The sequence below is a fragment of the Pseudonaja textilis genome, chromosome 2, assembly GCF_049901715.1.
Source record: "Pseudonaja textilis isolate UNSWEBS1 chromosome 2, rPseTex1.2, whole genome shotgun sequence".
Classification (NCBI taxonomy): domain Eukaryota; kingdom Metazoa; phylum Chordata; class Lepidosauria; order Squamata; family Elapidae; genus Pseudonaja; species Pseudonaja textilis.
Window position 1 is genome coordinate 100,902,621 of NC_141991.1, and position 27,668 is coordinate 100,930,288.

Below are 27,668 nucleotides of genomic sequence, written 5' to 3' on the forward strand. Positions count from 1 at the left end.
ATCAAAGCCTAAGTCATAGCAGGTAGCAACCACGTCCAATATCTGGATTGCATCCTTAATTCCTGTGCAGTGGACCAGCATTTTAATGGTGGTAGCTGGTTTATGTGTGTATCTGCTATTGCTATTGCAGATAGAAGGGGTCAACTGTGTCAAAATAATTTGGGAACAGCAGGAGCTGCATACCAATTGAACAATGTAAAAATCTTTCTACTAGCCCTGGATACAAATGGGAAAGGTTGCTTTTACTTTCAGTCATATAATTTATCCTATTTATTTAAAAAAATTAGTTGTAGGCAAATATTACCTCTTGAAAATATTGGGCAATTTGTCTCTTTCACTAACTTCCTTTTAGTACATTTCCTTTGTAGTATGTACAGCAAATTCTGTTCTATCTTTCATACTTGGATGATATATAACAAAAAAACAACAACATAAATCTTGAAATCTGGGAATAGGAGAAAATAGGCAGCTTCTAATTTTACAGAGGAAAGTATTACACCATATACTTGAGGACAATAGGGCACAATAATGGGTTATTTGATATCTAAGGAGACTAGAACTTGACAAAGGAAAGCAAAGAAGTTTATGTGAGAGTTAACCAAGAATATAGACATTATAGATAAAGCTAAAGGTTTCCCCTGTCCAGTTGATCCTAACTTTAGGGGCTGGTGCTCATCTCAATTTCTTAACCGAGGGAGCCAGCATGGTCTGAAAACATTTCTGTGGTCATGTAGCCAACATGACTGTATGCCGAGATGCGCAGAATGCTGTTACCTACCTACCAAAGTAGTACCTATTTATCTACTGTACTTGCATTTGCATGCTTTTGAACTGCTAGTTTGTCAGGAGTTGAGGTAAGAATGTGAGCTCACCCAGTAGAATGGCACTCAGGTCTCGAACCCGGATTGTTGCTGACAAGCTCAGCGTCTTTAACCACTGAGCCATTGTACCCCCTTTAGGCATTATAAATAGGTTTAAATCAATCCCATGACTTCAAATACCTTGGAAGATACACCTTACATTTGGGGATCCAAGAGAAAGATTAAAAGGGTATTAACTAAAAAGAAAATAGCTTTAGATTATCTCTGGGTATGGCCATGTCAAGACTGCTTATTTATAGAACCATAAACCATAGCAAAGATGGGCTGTACATAACGAAATATGTCAGTTCTCCTAGCCACCAACAAGTCTATCAATGTCTTGTATGCAGTGTTCAGCTTGTTTATTATTTCTTTGGTGGAGAGAAATAAATCATTGAATATTTAAACTGGTAATTAAATTTTTGCACCCACTTACTTTTTTAGTCAAATTCATAGAACAGGATGTGTACATGCATATGTATTTTAGAAACTCTACTGGAATATTTAAATTGACAGTTTGCAAACATGACATTTGGTTAGATCTCGCCTTTCTTTTAGGCAGATTTTTCTATTGAAAGAAAGAAGGTATGACATAACAACACAAGAGCAAACAATAGATACAAACTCAAGGTTAATCGCACCAAACTTGATTGCAGGAAATACGACTTCAGCAACAGAGTGGTCAATGTCTGGAATACTCTACCTGAGTCTGTGGTTTTTTTCCCCAAACCTGCAAAACTTTAATCTTAGACTGTCTACTATTGACCTCACCCCTTTCCTAAGAGGTCTGTAGGGGGCGTGGATAAGCACACCAACGTGCCTACCATTCTCTGTTTCTTTTATATATTTTTATTTTTCTTATATGTGTCCATGTATTCATAACTATGTTTTTACTTATACCTATTATCTTGTAAGCGATTGACAAATAAAAAATAAAATAAAAATAATAAAAATAAAAATAAAAATGAAGCAATTATTTGTCAATGGAAAGAGACAGAGAAGAAAAAAAAGCGAAGCTATTGAGATTGACTATTCCTTATTAAACAGTGATTTAACAAATAGTTCTACCAGATCTGGAGTACAGCAGTTTCCTGCTAGAAGCATAAGACTAACCATTTCCTGACATCTAGTAATCATTCAGATTTTTGGTGCCAAAACCTGGTAGCCTAGTTAAGATGGCAAAGAGTTTCTCCAGAGTGGAGTTTCAGAGCTAACAGGTATGCTTCCTGTTGTTCAATTTCTGTCTTTTTGTTTCTTCCACAGCCACCATCTGGACAGGAAGAGAGTTCCACCAGTGGAAGTGCCCAAGCAACTGTTCAGCCTCCTAAGGGCCAAAGCTTCGTGCAGAATCACTTCCAGGCCCAGTACAGGTAAGAAACTAAGAAAGAATTTCCCATATCACAACTAAAGATCATATTTTTGTCCATCTAGAAGTCATCCGGAAATAGATTGTAAAGATATTACCTGGTGCAAATTCCACAGGGTTACAATTAAGTAGAATCAGCTCATGCCTAGGGACAAACAGAGGGATTGAGGTACTAAAGGATGGCTTCCTGCAACACTCCTTGTCACTCTTCCAGGCAGAATAAGAGGGCAGTCCATCTTGTTTAGTCCCTAACAGCTGGTTCCATGGGGTGCTGTTGTCATGACTGTGATGGTGCTGCTTCACTTTTCTAAGCATGATTCCTAGCAAGACCTGGCAGAGGCTGAAAAGACTCTGTTTTAAAAAAATGTAGCAGCTATATTGATTAAATAGTAGCCCTTATAAATTGTATAAAGATGCTTTAGAATAGTGAAAAACAATAGTTCAGTTTGGGGGCATTGCCGATTACTCTTCTATCAGCTGGCATTGCTGTGAATTCTCACCTGATGCCTTCAGTGTAAGAGTGGAATGTTGCATTCACAAGATAAGCTATTGTTTGGACATGTGACATGTGACTACTAATCCCAATGTAGTTTTACTATCTTCATTTGCTTTTCCTCAGCTGGCAAAAATACCAGAACTGAACTGGAGTGTCAGCATGTGGTTTGGATCATTTTGTAAAAGATCAGCATCCAACTGTCCCAGTTTTGTCTAACCTAGTCCCTGATTATGTTTTTACTACACTTCTCAGAACACATATAGTTAGGATTCTTGGATAGGGGATTTCAGGACATCTGGAAGATACCAAGTTAGGTACGTCCTGTTGGAGAAATTGTTCCATGTTTCTTTCATGACTTATCTGAATGAGAGAGAGAAGGACCTGCGATAGGAACTACAGAATGAATAGCACATGTTGTTATAGTAAGTGGATGTTGGAGAAAAGAAAGAAAGGAAGGTATTGCTATATCCTTTTGGATGAGGCAGCAAACAAATGCTTCTATTAGTGCTGGGTTCCTGTTGTTGACACTGCTGATGTGCTGATGTGGCACTCTTTAGGAACTGAGAAACAGTTTCCATCATGAGGCTGTTCTTCTAGATAATGCTTTAAAGCAGAGGTTTCCAAACTTGGCAACTTTAAGACTTGTGGACTTGGCAACTTTAAGACTTATGGAGTTGAAGGCCACAAGTCTCCAAGTTGCCAAGTTTGGAGACCCCTGCTTTAAAGGCCAGAGCTTTCCATTGTTATGTCCTGTCCTTGTAGCTGGTGAGCTACAGCTGAAACAGGTGAGCCCTTGGTCCTACCCTTCAGAGAAGCAAAAATGACAGCAAGGAGAAAAATACACGATCTGGTTCAGCTGTTGGTCACCAGCTTGGCAACTTTAAGATTTGTGGGCTTCAACTCCACAAGTCTTAAAGTTGCCAAGTCCACAAGTCTTAAAGTTGTTGTTCTAGTCATTAGAAGGTAGGTGAAACAGGAACAGTAATTTTTCTTCCTAAAAAAAAAAAAAAAATCTGATAGATACAAAAGTAGAAGCAATGTAAAAGCAGAGTCACACTTACTGAACTGGACAACAATACTGGCTTTCTAAACTTGCACTGTGTCAAATTTATAGAGATTAAATTTGCTTCCTCTTCTCATGAGTCTTTCCTTTTACATTTAATTCAGGAGGTGATCTGTGGGTTCTTTTCACTGGGGAAAATGAATAAATAGGTCTCCCACTCTAGCTGTGAAAGCACATTTTTCTTCATCCTACATTAACTAAAAGTCTGTTGTGAAATAGTTCAGTCCATCCTTGAAAGCTAAATATGTTGCAAGCAACATTCTGTTGTTCTGACACTGGAAGACTTGGGTGCCTAAAAAAACCTGGATAGTTCATAATGGATCCTTGCCTTCAGGGAAGCACTTAGAGCTAGCTAAGATGCTTCTGCTGTACCCTGAACTATACAGATAAGCAGCATAGCGATGCTGCAAATGAGAGAAATCTTTTCAGAAGTGAATAAAAGCTTTCAACTTGGGGAAGAGGTAACTTAAAATAAACAATATGTAGGATATGGGTTTTGGAAAGGCTAGGAACCCTTTAAGCTGAGTTGTTCTTGCTGGAGCCCAATAAGACTATTTCAACCGCTGCAAAAAGCCACTTCATGGAAGGAAAGAAATGCCATTTATACTTTTTGTTCTCTGTGCAATATACAGGCTGATGGAGCTTGTATTCTTGTGGAACCAGTAGGAGAATGAGAGCTCTTTCATCAAGAATGGTTAAGCGTAGAGCAGGGTTGTCAAACTTGTGGCCCACAGCCTAGATGCGTCATGCACTGCCCCCCCCCACCCCTGGTTTAGCAAAGGGGAAAAAAGTCCTGATACATCACATGACGACAATGTGACAACATGAATTTGACACCCCTGTACTAGAGCAATCCAGGCAAGAGATAATAAAGTAAATTAAAACTGCGTAGTTAAATTGTTCCCATTGCATGTGGAATGCAACTTGACTTTATAGAAGTGAGCTCTGTAGGCACTGAGTGAAGTACAATAAGTTAAACGGATTTATGAGAAATTCTCAGTGGTTCACATTAGATGGTGAGTTCAGATCAATTTGGACTGGCACTAGGAACCTAGGTGTAAGCCTGCCTTCCACAAGGAGGGTCACTGGGTGACTTTGGGCCTATCACTCTTTCTTACTTCAACCCACTTTACAAGACTGTGAAAAGTAGCAAGCAGGAGCACTCTCTACATCACCTTGAACTCCTGAAGTAAAAGCACAATATAAACATAACAAAGTTATCAATAATTCCCCTCTCTGAGTATAAATGATGCAAATTGTTATGGGCGGTTATGAATGTCATTTCATTGAACCATTAATCAATTTTTTCTTGGGCAAAGTGCGCCACTCCAGCTGTTCTATTCTGTTTGTTATGGTAGTTTGTTTGTATAGGTTAATGGATAAACCATCCTTCTTTGCATCTGCAGACCATCTGTTTTGGATACTGTCCAGTATGGAATTCTTATCACATTTTACATCTGATCTATACAGTTTAATGAATAAAAATGCACTGGGCTTGAAACAATAACCATTTGTTACTGTTTTGTCCATCCAGGTTGTTGTTCAAGAAGCTGCAAAGTAAATAGAGGAAGTTACTTAATTGGCCACACACTTAAAAGAAGTCTAATGGCGTGCAGTTGAATGATCACAAACCAGCTGGCACTTGAAGTATTGAGAGACTCAGTCAGGATTAGCCAGTTACTCCTGAGGGATAATCCCGCTAAAATGTTATTCTTCTGTGTAGCATGCTGGTTGAGCAATTCCACACTTTTTAAAAGTTGAAAAATAGTAATCAAGATGACACTTTTAATTGACTGCAGTGAAGGACTACTGTCTAAATACTCTTCTCTTTTAGCCATAAGTTATAAAAATAATAAGGGTATTAAATAAATAAATAACATTCTTTGTCTTGGATATACTTGCTTATTTTTTTTTCAATAAAGCAAAAAGTTATTCCTATGTGCAATCTAATATATAATAATAATAATACTTTATTTGCGGTCACAGACCAAAACACAAGTACAACAAAAGAAGAACATGGGAAAATTAATCATGAACAATTGGTCACCAAAAACTTGACTAAGGGGAATTACAGTGTTCTCCTCTGATGGTTACAGCTCTTTAAAAAAATTTAGAAACCAAAGAAGTGATATATGAGAAGCCATCCCCTAGACAATATAAGAACAAATTACTAACATTGGGTCTAGAAGGGTCTGTTTCAAGAAGAGACAGTAACTTAGATCTGTCTGCATTATACATAGGGCAATATAAAAGAACATGCTCCACAGTTTCAACCTCAGCAATCTAATATAAGGGAGTGGCTTCAAGAATGATAGTTGAGTAAGGCTGCTGCAGTGAAAACAAGATAGCTTCTTATGAAACCTTAAAAGGACATAATGTGTGCTACAATTTTTTTTAAAAGTTTCTGTTGTAGACACGTAATCCATTGCATGGCATAATATTATATATATAGTATTAAGCTTAAACAAGCAATTTAAAAAAGAAAACACATGCACTTAAAAAATGCACCCCTCTGTGGCAAAAATATATCCCTGTATTTTTGTACATATTAGCAATAGCACTTAGACTTATATACCGCTTCACAGAGCTTTAGATACCTCTCTGAGTGGTTTACAAATGTCAGCATATTGCCCCCAACAATCTGGGTCCTCATTTTATTGACCTCGGAAGGATGAAAGGCTGAGTCAACCTTGAGCCGGTTAGGATCGAACCGCTAAGCAGTTGGCAGAATTAGCCAACTATATTGTTGCTATAAAGGCAAAATGTTTCTGCCATACTCACAGTGGTAGGCCAAACCTTTTGCAGGAGATTACATTCACCAGAGGCAATCAATCCCTTCCTTCCTTCCCACGCAGCTTATCGTAATGATGGACATTTCCCTAATTATTAGTAATAGGTCACTTAAAATGCAATCAATTCAGCAAAACTGTCTCTAGGCCTATACCATACTGGGAACCATCCCCTGCAGCAATTGTGCCTCCCAAGCAGAGAATTCCAATTAACCCTCCTTTATGGGAAAACAGATGAGCTCCCAATCTCCAGCCTTCTTTCTCAAGCCACAGACGTACATTGCTTCGCTCTGCTGTGACATTGCAGCCATCTCCATGGCAACCCATTGTAGTGTTTGAAAGGGCGGCTGATGTGGCTCATATCTATGCCGTAGGAATGCAACCACAAACATTTGCTTGAGTAGATACTGGGAATTTACTTTTTTTCTGCAAATATGCCCCTTATTGACAACTTCATGTTCAATGTGAAGAGTTTGCCAAAAAAAAAAAAAAAATCCCCTTTCTCCATATCACAGGCCTCCCCCCCTTGTTATATTCGTAGAACAAAAACATACTTTCGGGAAGGAAATTTAAATGAACTGAGGTGACAAATGAGCTTTGCCACTTGATTATTGAATTGGAATCATTTGAAGGGATCTGTGCCATTTGGTAGCATGAAACCTAGAGCCACACAAAAGATGGACAAAAATGCATTGCTGTAGTAGGGCAGTCACTGCTTCATGATAATGCTGTGAGTTTTGAAATTACATTCCATAGCGAATAAAATTAATCAAACTGAGAATTGTTTGAAAAATTAAAAAAAAAACTTGTTTAGGCCAGTGATAGGGAACCTGGAACTGTTTTTGGATTAAAATCTCTCACTATCCTTGTCACAAATTTGAAATTAGCCACAATATTGACTGGGATCAAATGGAATTGAAGTCTTCTGGAGAGCACCAGGTTACCTATGTTTCAGAACAACAATAGATTTTAAAGTTATACAGGCTATGATTAATGAATTCTTAGTGGGTTGTAAATTTTGAAAGGAACTCCAAAATCGTCGAATTCAGTTCTCTGCTAGTAGAGGAAATCTTCTACTGCACATTCTTGACAATCTGCCAGAGTACAACATGTAGAAAGTTTGAACCCAAACTTGGCAGTGCCCAGACCTTTCTTTTTATATGCTGCTTCCTTTCTTCTCTTATTTATTATATTATATCCCACCTATATTTTACAAATAACTCAAGGCAGTGAACATATCCAGTACACCTCCCTACTCCTGTTTCCCCATCACCACAACAACCCTATGAGGTGAGTTGAGCTGAGAGAGAGTGACTAGCCCAAAATCACTAAGCTGGCTTTCACGGCTAAGGAGGAACTAAAACTCATAGTCTTCCATTTTCTAGCCTGGTTCCTTAACTACTAGGCCAAACTGGCTCTTTTGGAGGTCAGAGATCAGATGCAGAGGATTTGTAAAATTGGCTGAGGATCATCAGATGCCCTCCTTTTGCTTATATTGCAGCAGTTTTGTACTTAATTGTTTTTCTTATGGAATTTGTATTTTCCATTAAATGAAAAATTGGGCCCTTCCTAATTAAATGATATAATTCTGCACCTCTGTTTGTGTGTGGAATTTTTTGTTTTGTTTCATTTTGTAACTTAAATCATCTTAAGAATTCCTATTCTGCTCCTCATAGTGAATAGTGCCTCTGTATGGTCACTGTAATTTGTATATAAGACTTCAATAGTGTCTCCATCTTTTCCCCAACAAAAGTATTTGGTCTCCCCTTTCCATAGAAACTCTAACAGACCAGATGACCTTGGGTGCCCCTTAAGGCTCCTTTCCCATCAGACATGCTAGACATGCCAGATCTTTCCAGTTTCCTAATTAATCCCTTTCTCATTAATACTTATTAAAAAGGCTGCCTCCATTTTCAGTCATCCAACTTGTAATCTGGGCATCAAAGGCTGCCTTTATGCAAACAATCTATTAATGTGTAGTGCTACTTCGCTCACAGATTACTGGCTCTGATGCACAACAAAGGAAAACAAGGCTCAGGCTTTGGTTAGATTTTAATTTAGGATGTGAGAAAAGCAACAGCAGAGGAGGTGAACTGGCTACTTAATATTCATGATATGCTTTGCTAGAGCATTTCTTTAAAACATGGGATAATATTGGGAAAGGGAAGTGGTTGTGGGAGATTTAATCAGGACTTCTTTTTAGCAGCCTTAAAGGAAAAATCACCAGGTACTCTCAATGCCTACTCTTCTGCTTTAATATTTATCTATTAAAAGATCCACTGGACCAAATCAAGGTACTTCCTAGTCCAGTAAACTATTTCTTAGAATGATCAGAAAGATATTGTACATCTCAGGAAAGCCATAAACCCAGCTGTTATTCTGTGGCATACTGTCTCTGAACATTGATTTAGATATCATGAAAATAATCTTTGGTAGGCTGACCCCTTTTCCATGAATGTATTGAATACATTTTGAGAACCATCCAAGAATCATGCTTCCCAAACTTTTTTCTTAATAACCCCAAACCATTTATCAGAAGTCCTTTTTACTACATACCAGAAAATCTTTATTTAAATAAGAATTGTGTGTCATTACCCAAAGAAAAACCACTTTTGCCTAATTTGGGGTAATCTTCCCAAGTTTGGGATGCACTTATCTAGAATCATGGCTATTGTTGCTCTATAATGTAACAAAAGTAAATTACACACTGTAAAGAAATACTTTCTTTTTTATCTGTCTTGAATTTTGTGCCAATCAATGGCAGTGACTTCTACTATTATGGGAGATGAATTTAGATCTGCTTTGCATCACATTATACATCTTCTTAACCATCTTCTTCATTTTCCCATCCATACTTAAGGGAAAATGGGCAATCTCTAATGTGCAGGCAGCACTGTTGAAAGTACTGTAAGACTGCATTTACCAAATTAGGAGCCAATAGCAGTTGGTTTGGTGCCAAGGGGAGAGCAGAACTCTGGGAGACAGCAACAGGAGACAACTAGAGAGTGGAACACTGGGAGAAGGCAGCCTGTAGGAACCAGCTAGCTAACATTTGTGGAGGGGAATAGGGAGACTAGAGAGACCTGTAGGTACTTGGAGAAAGCAGCAGCCAGTGGACCCCATGGCTGAAGAGACCACAAGGGAACCAGGCAGCCATGAGTAGATCTGTAGAATCTGTAGAATGTGACGCTGTCAACGCCTTGCCCTAGTATCTGGAAACCTAGTGAGTAAATTGGGAAGCAATGGACTCAAGGTGAATTCTGAAATGATCAAGTCATGATGGGTATTTGGTTGTCCTGGTCTAGAGAACTTTCCATCTTTAGATTGGAGTATCTATCCATCCATCCATCCAATTTATATGGCTGCCCGCTTACTCACAGAGACTTTGGGAGGCTTACAAATAGTAAAAACCCAATCTAAAACAATAACAAACAATACCACCACATCCCCCTGATGACAACATGCAGTCAAATGAGCCACTTGATGGGCACCATCACACTCTGGATTTCCCAGGCCTTTTGACAAGTCTTCAGGGCCTTATAAAAAGTATCAAAGTGGGGGCCACTCTGATTTCTGCAGAGATGATATTCCAAAGGGAGGAAGCCTCCATAGAGAAGGCCCTTCTTCTGGGTCCTGCCAGGTGTACCTCCTTAGGAAACAAGACAGGCAACATTCTTTGCCTTCCCTCTTCAGTGAATCAGATAGATGAAATTGGCAAAAGATGGTCCCTCAGATAACCCAGTCCCAAGCCATGAAGAGCTTTAAAGGTGATGATCAGTGCCTTGAATTGCATCTGGAGGCAAATTGGCAGTAATGCAGCCCCCACAGGAAAAGTGATGTATGTCACACCTGCATCTGCACAAAACTGTGTGGGCTGCTGTCAAGATGGGAGATAACTAGGGCGTGAGTGATCATGAGTAGGGATTGTTGGTCTAGGAAAGGGTGTAACTGGTGCACAACCTGCAGTTAGTTGTATAAGGTTCTCCTGGCCACTACTGCCACTTACTCTTCGAGCAGGAGTTTTGAGTCCAGGAGAACCCTCAGATTACACATTGGATCTGTTTGGGGCAGTGCCACCCCATCCAAAATCAAATGTGGCAATTCTACATGGACCAAAGACTCCAAACCACAAACTTGATCTTGCCAGGGCTCAGTTTCAGATTGTTGTTCCCCATCTAGCTCTTAACAGCCTCCAAACACTATGAGAGGGAGATCATGCCATCGCTTAACTCACCATGGGCCGAGACATACAGCTAAGTATCATCAGCATATTGATGATACCTCAGTCCATGGTGATGGATGATCTCACCCAGTGGTTTCATGTACTGAACCCTGTGGGACCCGCAGAGCAGTGGACAAAGGGCTGGACTTCTCACTTCCTATCCACACTGACTGATGGCAGTCAAAGAGGAAGGAAATGAATCAGAATAACACAGAGACCCCCTCTCCCAACCCCTGAAGCTGCTTCGGAAAGATACCATGGTTGATTGTATCAAAGGCCACTGAGATGTCAAGTAGAAGCAAGGATGGATGAACTACACCCAACCCGCTCCCTCCAGAGATCATAAAAAAGTACAGCCAATGCCACTTTATTACCCCATATCCAGCCCTGAATCCTGACTGGTAAGGGTCTAGATAATCCATTTCATCCAGAAACTTCTGGAGCTGCCACACAACCATCTTCTCAATGACCTTCCTCTAGAAGGAAAGATTGGAGACAGGTCAAAAATTATCCAACAGAGTGGAATACAGCAATGGCTTCTTAAAAAGAGGGTGGACCACAGCCTTCTTAAAATACTGTGGCACTACCCCCTCCTGCAAGGAAGCATTAATCACCACCAGAATCCACCTGCATGTCACCTCCCGGGAAGTTTTCACAAACCAGGAAAGAGCATGGATCTTAAACACAAGCACTTTTTATTCAAGATTAAGACACAGTATGGAGGTCTTTTTAAAGTCTTGTTTGAAGATCAGATGAAAAAAGACTTAATTTTCAGCAGAAGATGAAATACAATACTGATTATTATAAAAGTACTACTATGGTTAATTTTAGAGAAAATATTAATGTATTTTATATTTGTATCTACGCCAAATAAAGTTGAAAGTTATTATTTTCATATATTTTCCTTCCTTTTTCTATTTCGGCACCTGGAATTTTGCTTTGTCCGTTTCTTAACTCTGGCTAAAGGTTGATGAGAAGAAGACATGAGCAGTTTTTGCATTTTCAAAGATCTCTTTGCATAAATAAATTATGATTTATGTCAATAAAAGAGATAACTAAGCTGTAAAATGCTCCCTCTGGATGTCACCACTGCTGTTCTTGATTTAATACCCTGATTAGTTAAAATTGTATAACCCCTTTGATATTGGGTGAATTCAGTACTGTCCTATAACTTTAATTGGGTAGTAATAGAATTGTTACAGTAGAACTGCTACAGAAAACAGCTGCAAAGATAATATGAATTGTATTACCTATACTGTAGTGACCTTTTCACAAGGACATTTACATATTTGTGCAAACCCCACTATTTCTGAAGAAGGGGGTAAATATCTTGCTTTCCGAAGTATGGTGGCTAGAGTTGGGGCTGGTCTAGCTTTGTATAGTTACAGTGCAGTCATTCTTCCCTTTTCTGGAATAAATTCAGACCTCTATGTTACTTTTCCCCACCTAGCATTGCTTCCTCTCTTTGTCTTTTTGGAAATGTTTTTACTTTCATATCAGGAAGCAGTTTTCATTTCTCATGTAACCTGCTAAGCAACTAATACTTCCAATGATGTCATCTTATTAAGACCGTTCAGTTGATTAGCTGAACCTATGGCTCTGAGATTAAATTTAATTTCAGATGCTTTTTAAAGGATGGGGGGGGGTTGCTCTCTTTGCTAGAAGAGGAAAGCTGAAACTGAATCTTTCTTACCTTGTAGATATTCATAATTTGCTAGTAATTTCAAAGTAAGTTGTTTCTCATCATCTTCCTTTCTTCTCCTCTTCCCCTTTATCAGCCTCCTTTTTTTACTTTAATTGGCAATCTTTTCCTGACAGAACTTGAACGTATATCCCTATAAAACATCACATATCCCTATAAAATAACGAACATTTATTGTGTTGCATGACTGACACCTGGTACAGATTTGAAGTTTACTTTAGCCAGTTCTGTTTTCATTAATTTGATGATTGGAGCTGTTCTCATTCCAGTTAGGCTCTTTAAATGCCTTTGACTAGAATTGTTAATTACATGAGAATTCAAAACGTGGGCCACCAGAGTTCTGTGGATGCTCTCGCAATTTGTCAATCCATTTGCAAGAAGGGGAGTGAGGGTGGGTGCCTTAATTGTTTAAGTTTCAAAGACTGTCATTTAATATGCCACATGATTTTGAAGGAAGCAGATGGTAAAAGTCTGAGTGTTGGTTTAACAAAACTCAGAAAAGAAAAGATTACTGTACTATTTTAAACTAAGGTGAAAATGTGCAAAATCGTGATGCAACTGAACCAAGGAATATCGCAGATGAGATGATTTCTTAGGGTCTTTTCTGAGTTGAAATAGTTGTGAGGCATTACTAAGAATGGAAGTGAGAGGTGTTGAATGGAATGAAGAGGAAAGATGGTTGAAATGTGTGCCCTTATTTGGATGAAACACAAATCTGCCACTCTCTTCATCTGGATTTAAAGCCAAGAAAGGTCTCTATGCAGACTTCCAATTCCGTTATTTTATTTTTTCTCCCTTGAAACTCAGGCTTTATTTCTGCTACCCTATTTCTCCAACAACACAGCCTCCCCCAGTAGGAAGTCCCAGCATGTTTTATAGGCATGAAATGAAATTAAGCCCCTCCCCCCAAATTAAGGCCTATATTAAAACATGCGAAATGGGAGGGAATGGTGGGGAGGCTTGCTATTAGGAAGTACTTTTATTGCACACCTGGATATGGTGCTTCCTGCGTTGACCCCGATACGAAGTGCCCCACCAACGCTGAGGTCAACATCCAAGCTGTTGCCGCCCGCCCACCCAAAGATGCAAGGGGGGGGGGGGAATTAAGTCACCCCCGAAAAGACGCCCTAGCCATTTTTTCAGGGCTCAAAAAAAAATAAGACCCGGCCTTATTATATGAGAAACACGGTATATATCCAGAAGATGCTTTGATCAGGCACAAAACACTGTGAGAGGAGCTAAGGTTTGCGGGTGCCACCTCATTCTTCCACATGTTTCTGTTTTCCCACTAGAAATTGGAAGAGCACTCACAGTACCTGCACTCTTATGCTTTTAAAAACTGGAGTGTTTCAGACTCGAGCCAGTGGAAAAGGAAAATGTTATTAGTTAATTATTGCTTAATTTTGTTTTTTCTAAGTTTTAATGTTATATATGGATGTCTTATTGTATTTATTTCATATTGTTTACCGTTTATCCCAGAGTCTGATGGGTGTAAATAAAATAGATCTTAGGGAAATATGGAATGGGGCAGTTTGTAAGACACATTAAATCATTCGGCCATCTTCACTGGAAATGGCGTCCTTACAACATGGGACTTCCTGATTATGATTTCACTTTTAGGTCCTTCTACCAAATTCAGTCCATGGGCAACCTCTTAACCACGCTTATTGGTGTCAGATTGAGAATGCTCATTCAGCCTTAGGGTTCATTACTGTTTATAAGATTGATTTGGCAGGTTTGAAAATTTGGGCTTTTTTATTTTTTGGATGGGAGGTGGTTAATGCCTAAAATGTGTGCTTTATGCATTGAGGATCTTTTTATTCTTTTGGCCTCCAATTTTTGCCATTTTACTTGTTTTGAAATGATTTAAAAGGGCAGAATGAGTGACTTAACCTGACAGTTTAAGGCCACTCACATTACCTTTAAGCCACCTTTTTCAAAAAAAAAAAAAAAAAGAGGAGAGAATGAACCAGACATTTTTCTGTCTCTCTGGCGACATCATGTTATCAGCTACTCTCTCGATGATCCTAAGCAGGTGTTTAAAGCAAATAGAATAATTGGGCCAAAAAAGGATCTGTACCATTATTAGTGTGGCATGGCAAATAGTGAATTTCAGAGTGTGGTGGGATAAGTCTGACACATTCAGCTGAATAACCCTTCACTTATAACCCTTTCTCCATGCTTTTCATGCTAGAAACAAAACCTGAAATTTAGCCAATGGAGATTATATGTCAAAAGAAACAAAAAGTCCATGAACTCTCTTAATATTATGAAGTCCCTTCCTTCCTCCCCTCCCCTCCTTCCCTCCCTCCCTCCATCTTGGTGTGAAGAATCAGTATAATGTTGGCAAGCAAAATTATGATTCAGTTTCAAAGGTGCAAGCTATGAGATCTGTTTTTGAATATGAAGTGTATGAATAAATGAGTATATTATCCCCTTGCCCCTGACCAAGCTATGTGTATGTTGGGGGGGGGGGAATTACTAATTAATAACAGCCTGAAATACATTGTAGGCATAGATGTAAAAATATGAACCACCAATTCTTATAGAAAGATATTTACTAAAAAATTATGGAGAAACCCGTTGCCAAATGATCCTGGAGTTGATAAGAAAATGGCTACAGTATTGTGTGCTTGTTCGCTACAAATCATTTTATATGGGTAAAAATGCAAACATGTTGTTTGTCTGATCTTAACTATTCAAAAGTTGATTTAGTGTAATGATAGCAATTCTAAATTGGCTACTTTGGATATGTATTGTAATAATTTTGCCATGAGGAGTCTAATAAACAGAACAAGATCCTTCAGAGGTTGAGAGAGAGACACTGAAAGTTCATTTATCTAGATCTTATCTGACAGAGAGATGCCACTGTTGCATATATTATACAAGGCAGGTCTCATCAAAGTGCTACTAATTTTTATAGAAATATCATTTTCCATGGTTGACAGGAGATATACTCTCAGGTCTTTAGCAATCTGTAGTTTTCTTTCTAGCCCAAAGGTTGAAGAAAACGTCATACTCTAGAATACCAAATTAGAAGTCAACTTTTTAAAACCTGGCATTGCTAAACCTGATGTCAATTTCTCTATTGATGAAGAATTTCTCTAATTTTTTCCCCCTAGATCTTCGTTGACTTGCCCTCATTGCCGGAAACAGAGCAATACATTTGATCCTTTTCTATGTATCTCATTGCCTATCCCCTTGCGTCAAACCAGGTATGTTTGGTGACAGCTCATATTTCTGTTCCTGTGTTCTCACTAGAATGTACAGTATGAATTCCACTTCCCTTAATATTGCATGCATTCATTTACATATTTTATCATCTTTCTCATTAATCAGTGTGTTATTCTTTCTTTTTAATCTTTTTTTAAATTAAAAAAATCATATTTTAAGTCATATTTTAAGAATCATTATTCTCCAAATGTATATTTCCAGACACATTTTCTCTTGAGATATGCATTTCAAATATTTCAAATTTTAATGCATAGTACTTGTGCAGTAAGCTGATAAAGGCAGACATTCCCATCTTTCTATTTTCAGTATGTCTGCATCCACAAGTGAATTTCAGAATTTCCATTGCTTTGTTTAAAATTAACTTTCTACAATAAGATGTTTGTGATGTAAATTTTCTTTTCTTTCTATCGTACTAAAAGTCCACTTTCATTACAAATCCACATTTCATGTGCAAACTGCCTTGGTACAGTGCATTGCCTAAATCAGTGGTTCTAAACCTGTGGTCCACGGAGCCCAGTTGGCTGCGATGTCATCCAAGGGGGTCCACGAAGACTTGAAGAAATGTTATGATTTAAAACTTGAGTTAAGTCTTGTGTGTCAGTGGACATGGCCACAAAAGGTATTTAAAGGGGGTCCATGGTGAAGAAAAGGTTGAGAACCTCCAGCCTAAATATTACTTAGTCCATAAGAACACAGTTTATTGTCCTTGCCCTCCAAGATCTATAGATCAGCAACATCCAAAGGACTCCAGAATTTACCATTCCTGTTCTAAAAATTCCCAAAGTCTATTGAACTGCCTACTTTTTCTGGATAGCCAGACCAGAACTCTATGTATTGCACCCCGCAACACACACAATTAGGAATTAAGTTTTTATAACTGTTTTTGTTCTGGTCCTGCAAGAAGAAACTTGTTTTGGGAGGCTAGGCAGGATTCTGAAGCATTTTCTCTATTTTCTGTCAAGAAAACTCATCTTATTTCTTACAGCATGACTAGAACTGTCTTTTTTTTCCCCCAGCATCATAGGCTGAGTGAGAAATACTGTCACAAAGGGCCGTAGGCTGGAAATTTCTACCTTTTTGGCAGCTGGTTATGCACAGCAGGGAGCCAAGGCCCTGAAACTAGCAAAACTTTTTCCCCCATTGAGGGTATAGCCAAGTATGCATGAGCTCTAGGAAAGTCAGAAATCTGGGAAACAAGATGACAGCATGGTTTTTAGAATTTCCAGGTCCTACTAAAAATATAGGTTAAGCCCCTACCTCTTTTTAGTTTGAATTCTCAAGATACAGGGTTATAGAAAAGTTTTAGTTTTGTAATGGTGTTAGTTGGACAAGAAGGGCTCGTTACAAGTCTGAATTCCAAAGATGAAGTGTGCTCAACCTCTTGAGAGCTGAACATGAATAAATACGTAATGGATTGGGCTGCATGTGTCTGACAGCTCTACCCTGTATATGTTTCTTTGGAAATAAATCTCACTGTCTTCAATATGTGCATAGCATTATCAAAAAAGAACCTTACTTTGAGAAATGGAATCTGAACTGTCGATTAAATGTATCTTTTATATATTGTTCCCATCTTTTCTCTAATGTTATGGCATTTCAAGCCATCACATTGTTCCCAAGCGTTCCAGGGTTCTGACTGTACTTGATGTATGTTCTGAGGAAATGGAGAAAAGGCACCAGGAGCTCATAGACGGTGGAGGAAGAGAGTCCTATTAATTTTATGATAACCAGGTCATGAAAGCTCATGCCTTAAATAAAATGCTTACTGCAGTCCCCAAAGAGGCTACCAGTTTTTTTTCCCTGAATGTAGAAGCACGTTGGTAGAGCTTCAGATATTTGATGTAGCAAAACCATTTCTATAGATGTTTATGCTAGAATTAATTCTTTAGCTTTAAGGATTTGAAGGATTTTTGTTCCCCTTGGAATTGATTTTTTTAAAGAATTGCCTACGTAGTCTGGAATTTATTCTTTTCCAAATGGAGTCTGTTTAATGTCTATTTCTAAACAGCTTGGGGAGATTCAGTGTGTCCCCCTCTCTCCTTTATAGCTTCCCTCCAACCTGCTTTCTGCTCTCTCTTTCCAGTCATTAAATCCTTAGAATTCTCTCCAGATTATTGGCTTTATCTATGCTTGCCTGGGCTTGGCAGCAAAGAGGCTAAACAATGAGTCTATCTCCATTGTGGGGATTCAGCCACCTGAGTCCTTTATCAATGAGGAGAAAAAAGAAGAAAATCTCCATGCTTCTTTTCACGCCTCTTAAAAGTGCTTTCTCCAAACTGCAATTTTATGGATATAAATCTTTGAAACTCCTGCGAGTTGTACTTCTAAATGGTTAGATATTTTTAGGATTTGTAAATGTTTATAGAATAGCTCCCCATAGTGAAATTGGCACAATAGACAGCACTTGAATGAGAAGTGTGGAGGCCTAGTGATGTAGATCAGTGGTTCCCAACCATGGGCCGCAAGAAAATTTTGGTGGGCCACAGAGGAATGTCCCCCCCCCAAAACCACCTCCCCAAAGCAATTAATCCAGGCTGTGTGGGAACACAAGTCTGCACCACCAACATGGCCCACCCACTTGCTGGCCCCCACCCTTCGGCCAAGCACAAACCTTACCTTGAGTAGAGCCGTGTGAGCTGGAACTGGAAGGTAAGGTAAGACCAATGGCGGGGGAGGGAAATCCGCCCCAGGGTAGCTTGCTGATGTTGGTGGGAAAGTCGGTCCCATATTCCAGAGCTGCAGTAGTCACAGGACTGGCCTGTACACTGGCCTGCCATGGATGAGCTGCTCTGGGATGACCAAAGAGAGAGTCTTGTGACTACCGCAGCTCTGGAATATGGGACAGGCCCATGGTGGGGTTGGAAATCTCTGCTTCAGTGCTTTGACTCCCGGGGACAGGGAGTGCTTTGACTCCCAGGGACAAGCTATATGCAAAATCGTCTCTCTCTCAAGGAGCACTCACAGAAGCAGCACAGGAAACTTTGGCTGGGCTCTTGAGAGACGAGAGTGACTCTGGCTGCTTCTCTCCACGAGTGCTCCTCAAGAGAGAGAGACAATTTTGCAGGTAGCTTGGCTGAACTCCTGCTCCTGGGAGTCAAAGCGCTGAAGCGCAAGAGGCATGGGAAACTTTGGCCGGGCTCTCAAGAGATGAGAGTGACTCCGGCTGCTTCTCTCCGCTAACAAGCGGCCAAGATAGCTGTAAACTGTCAAGCATTCTTCAAGAGAGACGATTTTGCAGATAGCTTGGCTGAACGCCTGTGCAAAGGGGAGCACAACATTGTTGCACCTCGCTAACATGGGGGTAGGGGAGGGGGCTCATCCCCAAAGCGCCAGCATCGCCCCAGTGGTGCGGCCCCGAGGATGCTACCTTTGCCTGCACCGGCACCAAAGCGCGGCAGCCAGAGAAGCTCTCCATCCAGTGCTCCATTCAGAAGCGCTGAACATCCAATTGGCACTGGAGGCAGCTCTGGAAGGGAAGAGGCGACACTCGAAGGGGCTTCCACAAAGGGAAAAGAAAACCCTCCCTCTGCCACCACCTTTGCTTTTGCCCCTCTCTTAAACCCTGCCAATTCCCGGGTGTTCCTGTTTACAGTCCTGCCCGAGGACGTGCCCCTTGTCCCCGTAACGTGTCTATCGGGAGCACCCGAGCCTGGCTTCTGGAGTCCTTCATGGCACCGGGCGTAAAACCACATCCATCCGGCCACTCCTTTGTCTGAAGGGGAGATTCCTGGTTCCTTGTGTTGCCATGTTTTTTTTTTCTCCCGTAGACGGTGGAGGAATCAAGAGTTTCATGTATTTGTGGTGTGGGTTCCTGTCACAAAATTGTAGCTTTTGGCAAGGCTTCTTGTATTTTATGTTACTGGCCCATTGCAGGTTGATAAATATAATAGTTGGGGTAGAGAGGTTGTTGAGAGAAAGAGAAATTGTAATATAATGGCAAAATAGTTCCATTTTATTATACTGGTTGGAGAGTGGCTTCTGATAATCAAGAAATGCAAAACAGTAAATGTTTTCCCCTCCTAATCAAGGTGACAGTATTTAATACCTGAGGCAATAAGCAGTAGAAATTCAACAATACAGAATGAACCATTTTAAGTGACACCTCACTGTTGATACTTAAAGAGAGACAATTTTGCCTGTTAGTGGAGAGAAGCAGTCGGAGTCACTTTCATCTCTTGAGAGCCCGGTCAAAGTTTCCCGCGCCACCGTCAGTCAAAATTCAAATTAGTGGTCCATGGGATTTTAAAGTATGAGTTTGGTGGTCCCTGAGGTCCAAAAGGTTGGCAACCCCTGATGTAGATGCTCATCTCCCACTTGGAAGGTTGAGAGTTCAATTCTAAGTAACAGCAGATGCTTCTCTCTTAAGCCACAAAGAAAATATACAAAAAAATATCTGCTACGAACACCATATGGTGTCAGGAAGGGCATCCAGCCAGTAAATGCTCAGTGCCATCCAGTCACCCTGACTCTACCCCAAACAGGGACTACAGGGTTAGAAAAAGGAAGTTTATATCTGCACTTGAATATTAGAAACTAATATTGATCTAGATTTCAAGGCTTAGATCTAAAAGAGAGGGACACAGTCTGAGGTCTCCTATAAACTCAACATATTGCTCCAAACAAATTTTAGAAGTTATTACTCGATAATATTTTTATATGGCAGAAAAAGAAAAAAGAATATATACTGTACTTGCTAAGTAACATTATCAATTATATTTAATGTAATGTATATAAATACAAATTAAATGAACTAAATTTGCTTTTTGTCTTGCTTCTGTTGCTGTTCTTGGAGCATAACTCTGTGGAATATGCAGTGGATAATATTCAGGAGACCTTCATTGACCTAATATAAGAGCAAAAATCTCTATCTTTAACAATAGTGTTATTTATTTTTATATTTTGTTAGCTTTACATCTCACTTTTCCTTTAGGAATTCAAAACAGCATTCAGTATGCACCCTTATACGATTGTTACCTCTAGTAACAATCCTGTAAGTTAGACTGGGCCAAGAGAAAGTGATTTGCCCACCTAGCCAGCCACTGAGTGACTCATGACTCATTTTAGCTGATGTGAGAAATATAGTTGTGCAACTTAGTATTATTTAGTACCTGCTTTCAACCTGTGATCAGTTGAGCACTCAAAGCTTCACTGAGTCTTCCGCTGAAGATTGATTCTGCAGTGAATGTGGAGACTTCTGGGGAAACAACAGCAAACTGAAGATGGCTCTGCTGAGAGTAGGGCGAACAACCAGGGGGGAATAAGGAGCCAGTGAATGGGCCAGTTTCTTGGAATTCTTCTCCAACAAAGAGGGACCTCTGGATTGCCCAGGTGCACTCCATAGCAACAGTTTCTCATAAGAAGCAGTCTCCAGCAGATTCTTTTTACTCTCTCATACTTTCTTAATTCATATTTGCTTTTTAATTCTATCTTTCAATTTTTAATAAAGGTATTATTAAGAAACTATCTATTGCTAAAGATCCTAATAGAAGAGGGAGGAGTTAAAGCACCTATCTTATCAATTATGCCCCTGATCCAAATTGCTTTTTCCACCCTTTATTCAAAATTAAAGAAAAAAGCGCCATAGATTTTCTTTTCAAGCAACACATTTAAAGGAGGCATAAGAAAGCACTCATTGAATGCTGCCATGTAGAAGTTTTAGGAGAAACTGTTCACTGTCCAACCGACACCAGGTGACATCCATGTTCTGCTCCTGTCAGGAAACGATGGATCATAGCACACCTTATGTAGAAGAAATTATGCCCCCCTCCATATTTTAGACCTTAAGTAAACATTAGTTTTCTTAGGCCTCAGCTAGAATTGACAGATGCCTTGAAGCAGCACCTGTTCTCTAGATTTGCATGCTAATTAACTGTAGGAACATGAGAGAAGACTCCTTGGTTTCTTCCAGAATGCTTGCTTGCTTTCCCATTTTTGCCTCCCTCTTCTGAGCCTTCAGGGTGAGGCTTCAAATTCAACTCTTTGCATTTCTTCTCAGTACAGACTTCATATCTTATGGGCGTTGAACTGAAAAAAAAAAAAAGCAGATTGTTTGGGAATTTTGAGTGTTGTAGCCATAACATATCGGAGTGGGCGGGCAGGTTATAGGACAGAATGCTGTAACCTAGCTCTTTCCAGCAGTCAAGGAATCATTCTGTATATTACGCTACTGTAGATGTAGTGGTGTGTTTCAGATTGCTCCTACACAATTCAAAGGCTATACCATACATTATTTTTAATGAGTAATTTTTTAATATCCACAGTGACAGATACATTCTTTAAAGATGCAGAAGGTGTCATTTCTTAGTGTTTTGAAAGGAGCAGGGCTCAAAGTGGAGATGTTTTCTACCAATCTGTTCATCCCTGGTCTTCCAGTCATATTTTTACAATACATGTGCCCCAAATCTCCATGCTCAAAATACGTGTTAAAAAAAATTAGAAATGATCCAGTTCACTTCTTTGTTCATAAGCAATAACATATAGCTAAACATATGTGGCCAAGTTAAGGCAGAGAATAAATGGGTGAACAAACAAATGAATGAACAGATGGATGAGCAGACTGGATGTGAGTTAACTGTGAATTGAGGGGCATTCTTAGTATTCCTCAATTCTCAATTTCCTTGTGTTCCCCTTTCTTCCAGGCCTTTGAATGTCACTCTTGTCTTCCAGTCCAAAAGCCAGCGATTTGTGCGTATAGGCCTAGCTGTGCCTCTCTTCAGCACTGTGTCAAAGTTGAGGGAAATGGTGGCTGAGGAGGGCAAGATTTCACCAGATCAGGTTAGCCAGACAATTTTGTCTTGTGCTCTGTTGCTCTGTGAAAATACTATATCCTGTGATTTGAACATTGCTTCTTTTAAGATTGATATCCTTAACTGGTCTTTTTGCAGGTAATCCTGGTTGAACTAAACCAGTCAGGGTTCCAGTGCTCCTTCTCGGATGATGAGGATCTGAACTCCATTGCAGAAGGGGACAACATTTACGCTTTCCAGGCCCCCCTCTCTTTTAGAAGGGGTAGCTCCTCCAGAGTCTCAGGTACATCTTACTGAGTAGGTTAAAAAAATAACTGTTTTGATAGGTTATCATGGTTGTTAGTAATGAAAATGCAGCTTTTTCAGCCTCCTTTTTTTGGCAGGAGCACATATTCAACACATACTAGTTTCTTCCCGTTAACTGATTAATTGATGAATGGGACTAGACAAGAGCATTGGTAGGTCATACAGCTCACTTTCATAAGATGCCTGTTATCCCTTAGGCCATGGTTTTGTATCCTTGGCCTACAACTATACTGACAAATTAATTAATACAGGCTAAGGTCAAATTATGAGATTATGCTTTCTTAACGCGCACTGCAGATTGTAAGCAATGCTATTTTTTTGCCATAGTATACCTGAGCCAGAAAAGAAATAATAATATAACTTCTAAAATGCAGATAGCACTATTCAGCACTTATCAATGACAATTGAGTCTGGCAACTCTGTTGCTAGTGACATGGTTGTAAAATGAAAATATTTAACTGTCTTGATAAAATCAGAACCAGACTAATAACTTTAACTGAAGACTAAGTCTATCCCTTTTGTATAGCCTGTCTAGCACAGATTAGTAATAGTTCTGCCAGGTAGCCACTGGTTAAGTGGGCTTTAGGGGCATTACAGCTCTGTCACTCAGCTTCTTATTAAGGTTTGTAAATTGGTGATTGCATTATGAGGCTATTAAGGAAAAAAGTGGGGGTTGTCCCTTTATAGTCCTCTGTATTTGTGTGTGTGTGTGTGTGTGTGTGTGTGTGTTTATTTTATTCTGGCAATTACCTAATTTACCGTAAGCTCTGTGCAAGAAACAGTGGATTCTGAGGAAAGTTATAACTGCAAGATATCTACAAAGAGAAGCTGTTATATGAGCTAATATACTGAACAGCTACTTCTGTGGAAAATTGTATAAATAAAGTATTCATCAGTCAAGAATTGTTTTCTCTTATTGTGCTGTCCAGACAGTATATAGTTAATTAGGAATTGGGAGCTGTCCCCTTAAGGGAATGCCTCATGGAAAATGTAGTTAATGCATCATGGGAAATGTAGTTAATGTCATGTGATCACATCTGTAATCCTGATTGGTCACTGAATTGACCCTGTACTCACCTATATCTGCTCAGCTGATTCACGTGGCAGAGCGGATTGCTATGCCTCAGCTGTGTTACTTCCCTGAAGTAACATTGAAGGTAAATAATTGCAATAGCTATGCACATGTGAAGCATGAGAAGTTCGCAATTAGCAAACTGGTTGTTACACTGGGGGAATCCCAGCCCTGGTGCTATTCCATTGTAGCCTACTTGCCTATCCTTTAGGCCTCCAAGATTGCTACTCCAAGATTGCTACTTTCTGCTGTCAGATACTTCTCATCTTCACAATCTTCTATTCTCTTTTTGTGTGTGCGTGTGTGTGTGTGTTCTATTCTTGGGCTCTGTCCGCCTCGTCATTCAGTCAGATATATCAGAGAATGAAGACTGTCTTTAAAAACATCCTCCATTCTTTCAGCTTCTTCATCTGCTTTGCCAACTGATACTCAGGTCAGCAACAAGACACCTTCAGAAAAGTTCCATTTCTAAAATGAACACATTTTAATCAGCCGATTAAGCAAGTCATGGCAATGTCATTTGCTCTTCATTATCACAAGTAGCATTTTTCCTCAGGGTTCTCAACCTTGATGACTTTAAGATGCATGTACTTCAACTTCCAGAATTCCCCAGCCAGCATGGCCAAGAAAACTGCAAGGACTAGTCCAGGCAGTCACCAGGTGCCAAAAACTGACAACAAAAACCCCTTAGCTATAAGTGTGAATGATAATGGCTATGACTTGAGTTACTATTGCCACCATTTCATTGGGATTTACGCTCTTTGGGTGCTGCTGTTTTGAATGTACTCGATATGACTGTTGTAAGCTAGGATCTTACTAGTAGTATTTTGTAATTGATTCCTGTTTGGCAAAAAAAGTGAATCTGCTCCTGTTTTGTGACTCATACAAGCAGTTATTTTTAGCCTTCCTGAACTTGGCAGGCAGCCAAGTTATTTGTGCTTCAAAGGGTCAGGCTTGAATCAAGATAAATTGGTTTTCCAGTTTGCAAATGCCAGGAGCGTAAGTGAGGTTTTGTTGTTAGTCCTCAATTGGTAGGAAGATGTAGTTAGGGTGGAGCCTATAAGGGATATAAGAGCAGCAAACAGAATTTAAATTTCAGGGTTTCTGTCTGCTTTCCCTTTTAGAATGAAACCTAAGCATACAAATCAGTACAGCTTTCTAGCAGTCCAACACAGATTATTTCTAAAACCTGAAAGTAGAGGTGGAATAGACTGTAAGAGACAATATGATTTCAGCATAAATGACTGCTTTTAAATTGCAGTAGAATTTGTTGAGGTATAAATGAAATATTTTGATAGGGTTGACTTTAGCAAGATCCCCACTTTCTGCTTGTTCCATGGTCAGTTAGAGACACCTTCTGTTTCTTGAATGTGGTAACAGGCATTTCCCACCTACTCCCAACCCACCATAAATGCTTCTCCCCCACAAAAAAATTAGCCCAAATTTAGCCCAATATTGTTGTGTCAAATCTCTCTAATGCTTATCTTATAAATGCATATTCTGACACACTAACCCTATGATGCACAAAAGGGGTGTTGGGAATGATATCCAGAATCCTCCAATCCCTAGGAATAGTAATTAGTCCACAAACCCACAGCCACACTCCGCCAGGAATTATTCAGAACCAAGACAAGATACAGAAGGATAGCAATAGCACTTAGACTTATATAGTGCTTTACAACCCTCTCTAAGCAGTTTTACAGAGTCAGCATATTTTCCCCAACAATCTGGGTCCTCATTTTACCCACCTCGGAAGGATAGAAGGCTGAGTCAACCTTGAGCCTGGTGAGATTTGAACTGCCAAATTACAGGCAGCTGGTAGTCAACAGAAGTAGCCTGCAGTACTGCACTCTAACCACTGTGCCACTGAGGATGAAAGAAACAATGGAATCTACAAAATCAATTGTAACCATTGCGACCAATTCTACGTGGGCCAACCATCACATTAATTAAAAACCAGGATCCACTAACACCAGCTGGCAGTTGAATGCCACAATCTCACATCCTTAATCTCTACTCGCACCAACACCAAACAGTACCAGTTCAGTCAGAGCAACACAAAAATCATCTGCCATGCTACCACCTGCCACGCTCGTGAGTTGATCAAAGCCTTGCACTCCACAAGCAATTCTATCAACAGACACATTGACCTACAACCAGCCTAGGACCTCTCAGAATCCAAATCAACCGCACAGCCAACCAGAAAACAGCACCAATCCTCAACAACCCATGCAACCTCCCCACCAGCAGTTCCCCTCCCAATGACCCTGACCCGATGTAACCTCCCTATCACAAGACCCATCATAAGATTCTCTGATGACTCACTCCTGACCCATCATAAGACCCTCACTTGACACAGCCACACCTGAAGTCCTTATAAACAGCAGAACACGGACACTGACTGTCCCTAAACTCTGCTGAAGATGTTACCTAACCAGGTAATGAAATGTTTGGAAACCAACCCACAAGCTCAGAGAATGAACCTTCGTCCTCATCCTACACCTGAGTGACAGATATTCACCACTATTGTTTATATTATTTCTATTATTATTATTATTCTGCAACAGATGCTCTTAGAGTTCCTCTTTCCCACCTACATGCTATTAAATAGATGACTTCCTGACTCTTTCATAGCAGTAACTGAAATTTTTTTAAAAAAAATTTTGTAGCTTAAGAAAATCATGTCACGTAGATACATAACTGGTGAAAGATCCATCTGTCTAGGGAAAAGGGCTTCACACTAAGCATTCTGCTAACCTGCTGGACTTCCTACCTCTCAAAAAAGTGGGAGGTCTCAGGAAGCTATGCACTCTGCTTGGCAGCCTCTGCTTTTTATCTGCTCTGTCTTGCTTATTGATCAGACATGTTTGGGATGCAATCGACTGAACTCTCTGTGTTCCAAATAGCCTCTGACTTTACAGATCCCATCAGACTCCTCGGGGAGGGAATATTAGGATTCTCCATTATAAAAATAATCATATGGGGAGAATGATTTCATTGTTTTTCATTGTATCAGTACGAATTGTAAGGAACATTCAAACATGCAGGCTTCACACTGTCCAGAAGATACTTTAATACTTAGAAATAGTATTTGGAATTATCCCATTTGAGAATTTCTATAGCTCAGAATTCTTAGACATTTGGTTGGGTTAGGAATCTGCATAGATGAACCTGACAAAGGCAACTATAGGAAGAAGAGAAGAGGTTGAAAAGCATTTAGCTGAGCTGTGGGGCTGGCAAGCAGCTGTCCAGATGGCTGCATTTCTCCTAAAAGTATGAGCTTGTAAATGCAAAACAAGAATGGGTCTGAAGACACAGTCTGGCAATGATTTATTGTTTCTCTGGGCTAAACAAGAAGCCTTAATTGAAAAACATGAGAGGTGACAGTATGTGAGCAGATCTGGGAGATAGAATTTCACGAAATATCCTGCCTTTCGGACAGTCCTATTGCCAAATTTCGTTACTGGATTATGCAGCCTAAATCTGTGCAGAAGGAATGATTCACCTTGAAATTGGGGTACAGGTCAGGCTGGTTAGTCCAGAGAGCTTAGGTCTAGTGATCAGGAATGATAAATCCTAATGTATTGGTTGTTAGATTTACCCTAGGAGAGGGGATCAGTTAAAACATTTGTTTTAGGGAAAGATGTTTATGCAATATTTGTATAACTGCTTATGATTTAATTAGGGCATAGGTCAGAACCCTGATGGTTGGTACTGGCTTTTCTGTGGAATGCTCCAGAAACTGACAGAATCGATGTACTGCATAATAAACTTTTGTTTTATAGTCACAATTGCAGCCGTGTGACATTACT

General features: G+C 39.7%; 1 protein-coding gene across 1 annotated transcript in view; it reads left to right on the forward strand.

The window, feature by feature from the left end:
- Positions 1 to 27,668, forward strand: part of USP43 (ubiquitin specific peptidase 43) — a 101,372-nt gene that overhangs the window by 42,143 nt on the left and 31,561 nt on the right. The window contains exons 3-6 of the mRNA XM_026696186.2: positions 2,124 to 2,230; positions 15,621 to 15,713; positions 22,371 to 22,506; positions 22,617 to 22,761. Of these exons, the coding sequence (XP_026551971.2) occupies positions 2,124 to 2,230; positions 15,621 to 15,713; positions 22,371 to 22,506; positions 22,617 to 22,761 (481 nt within the window). The remainder of the gene's footprint in view (positions 1 to 2,123; positions 2,231 to 15,620; positions 15,714 to 22,370; positions 22,507 to 22,616; positions 22,762 to 27,668) is intronic.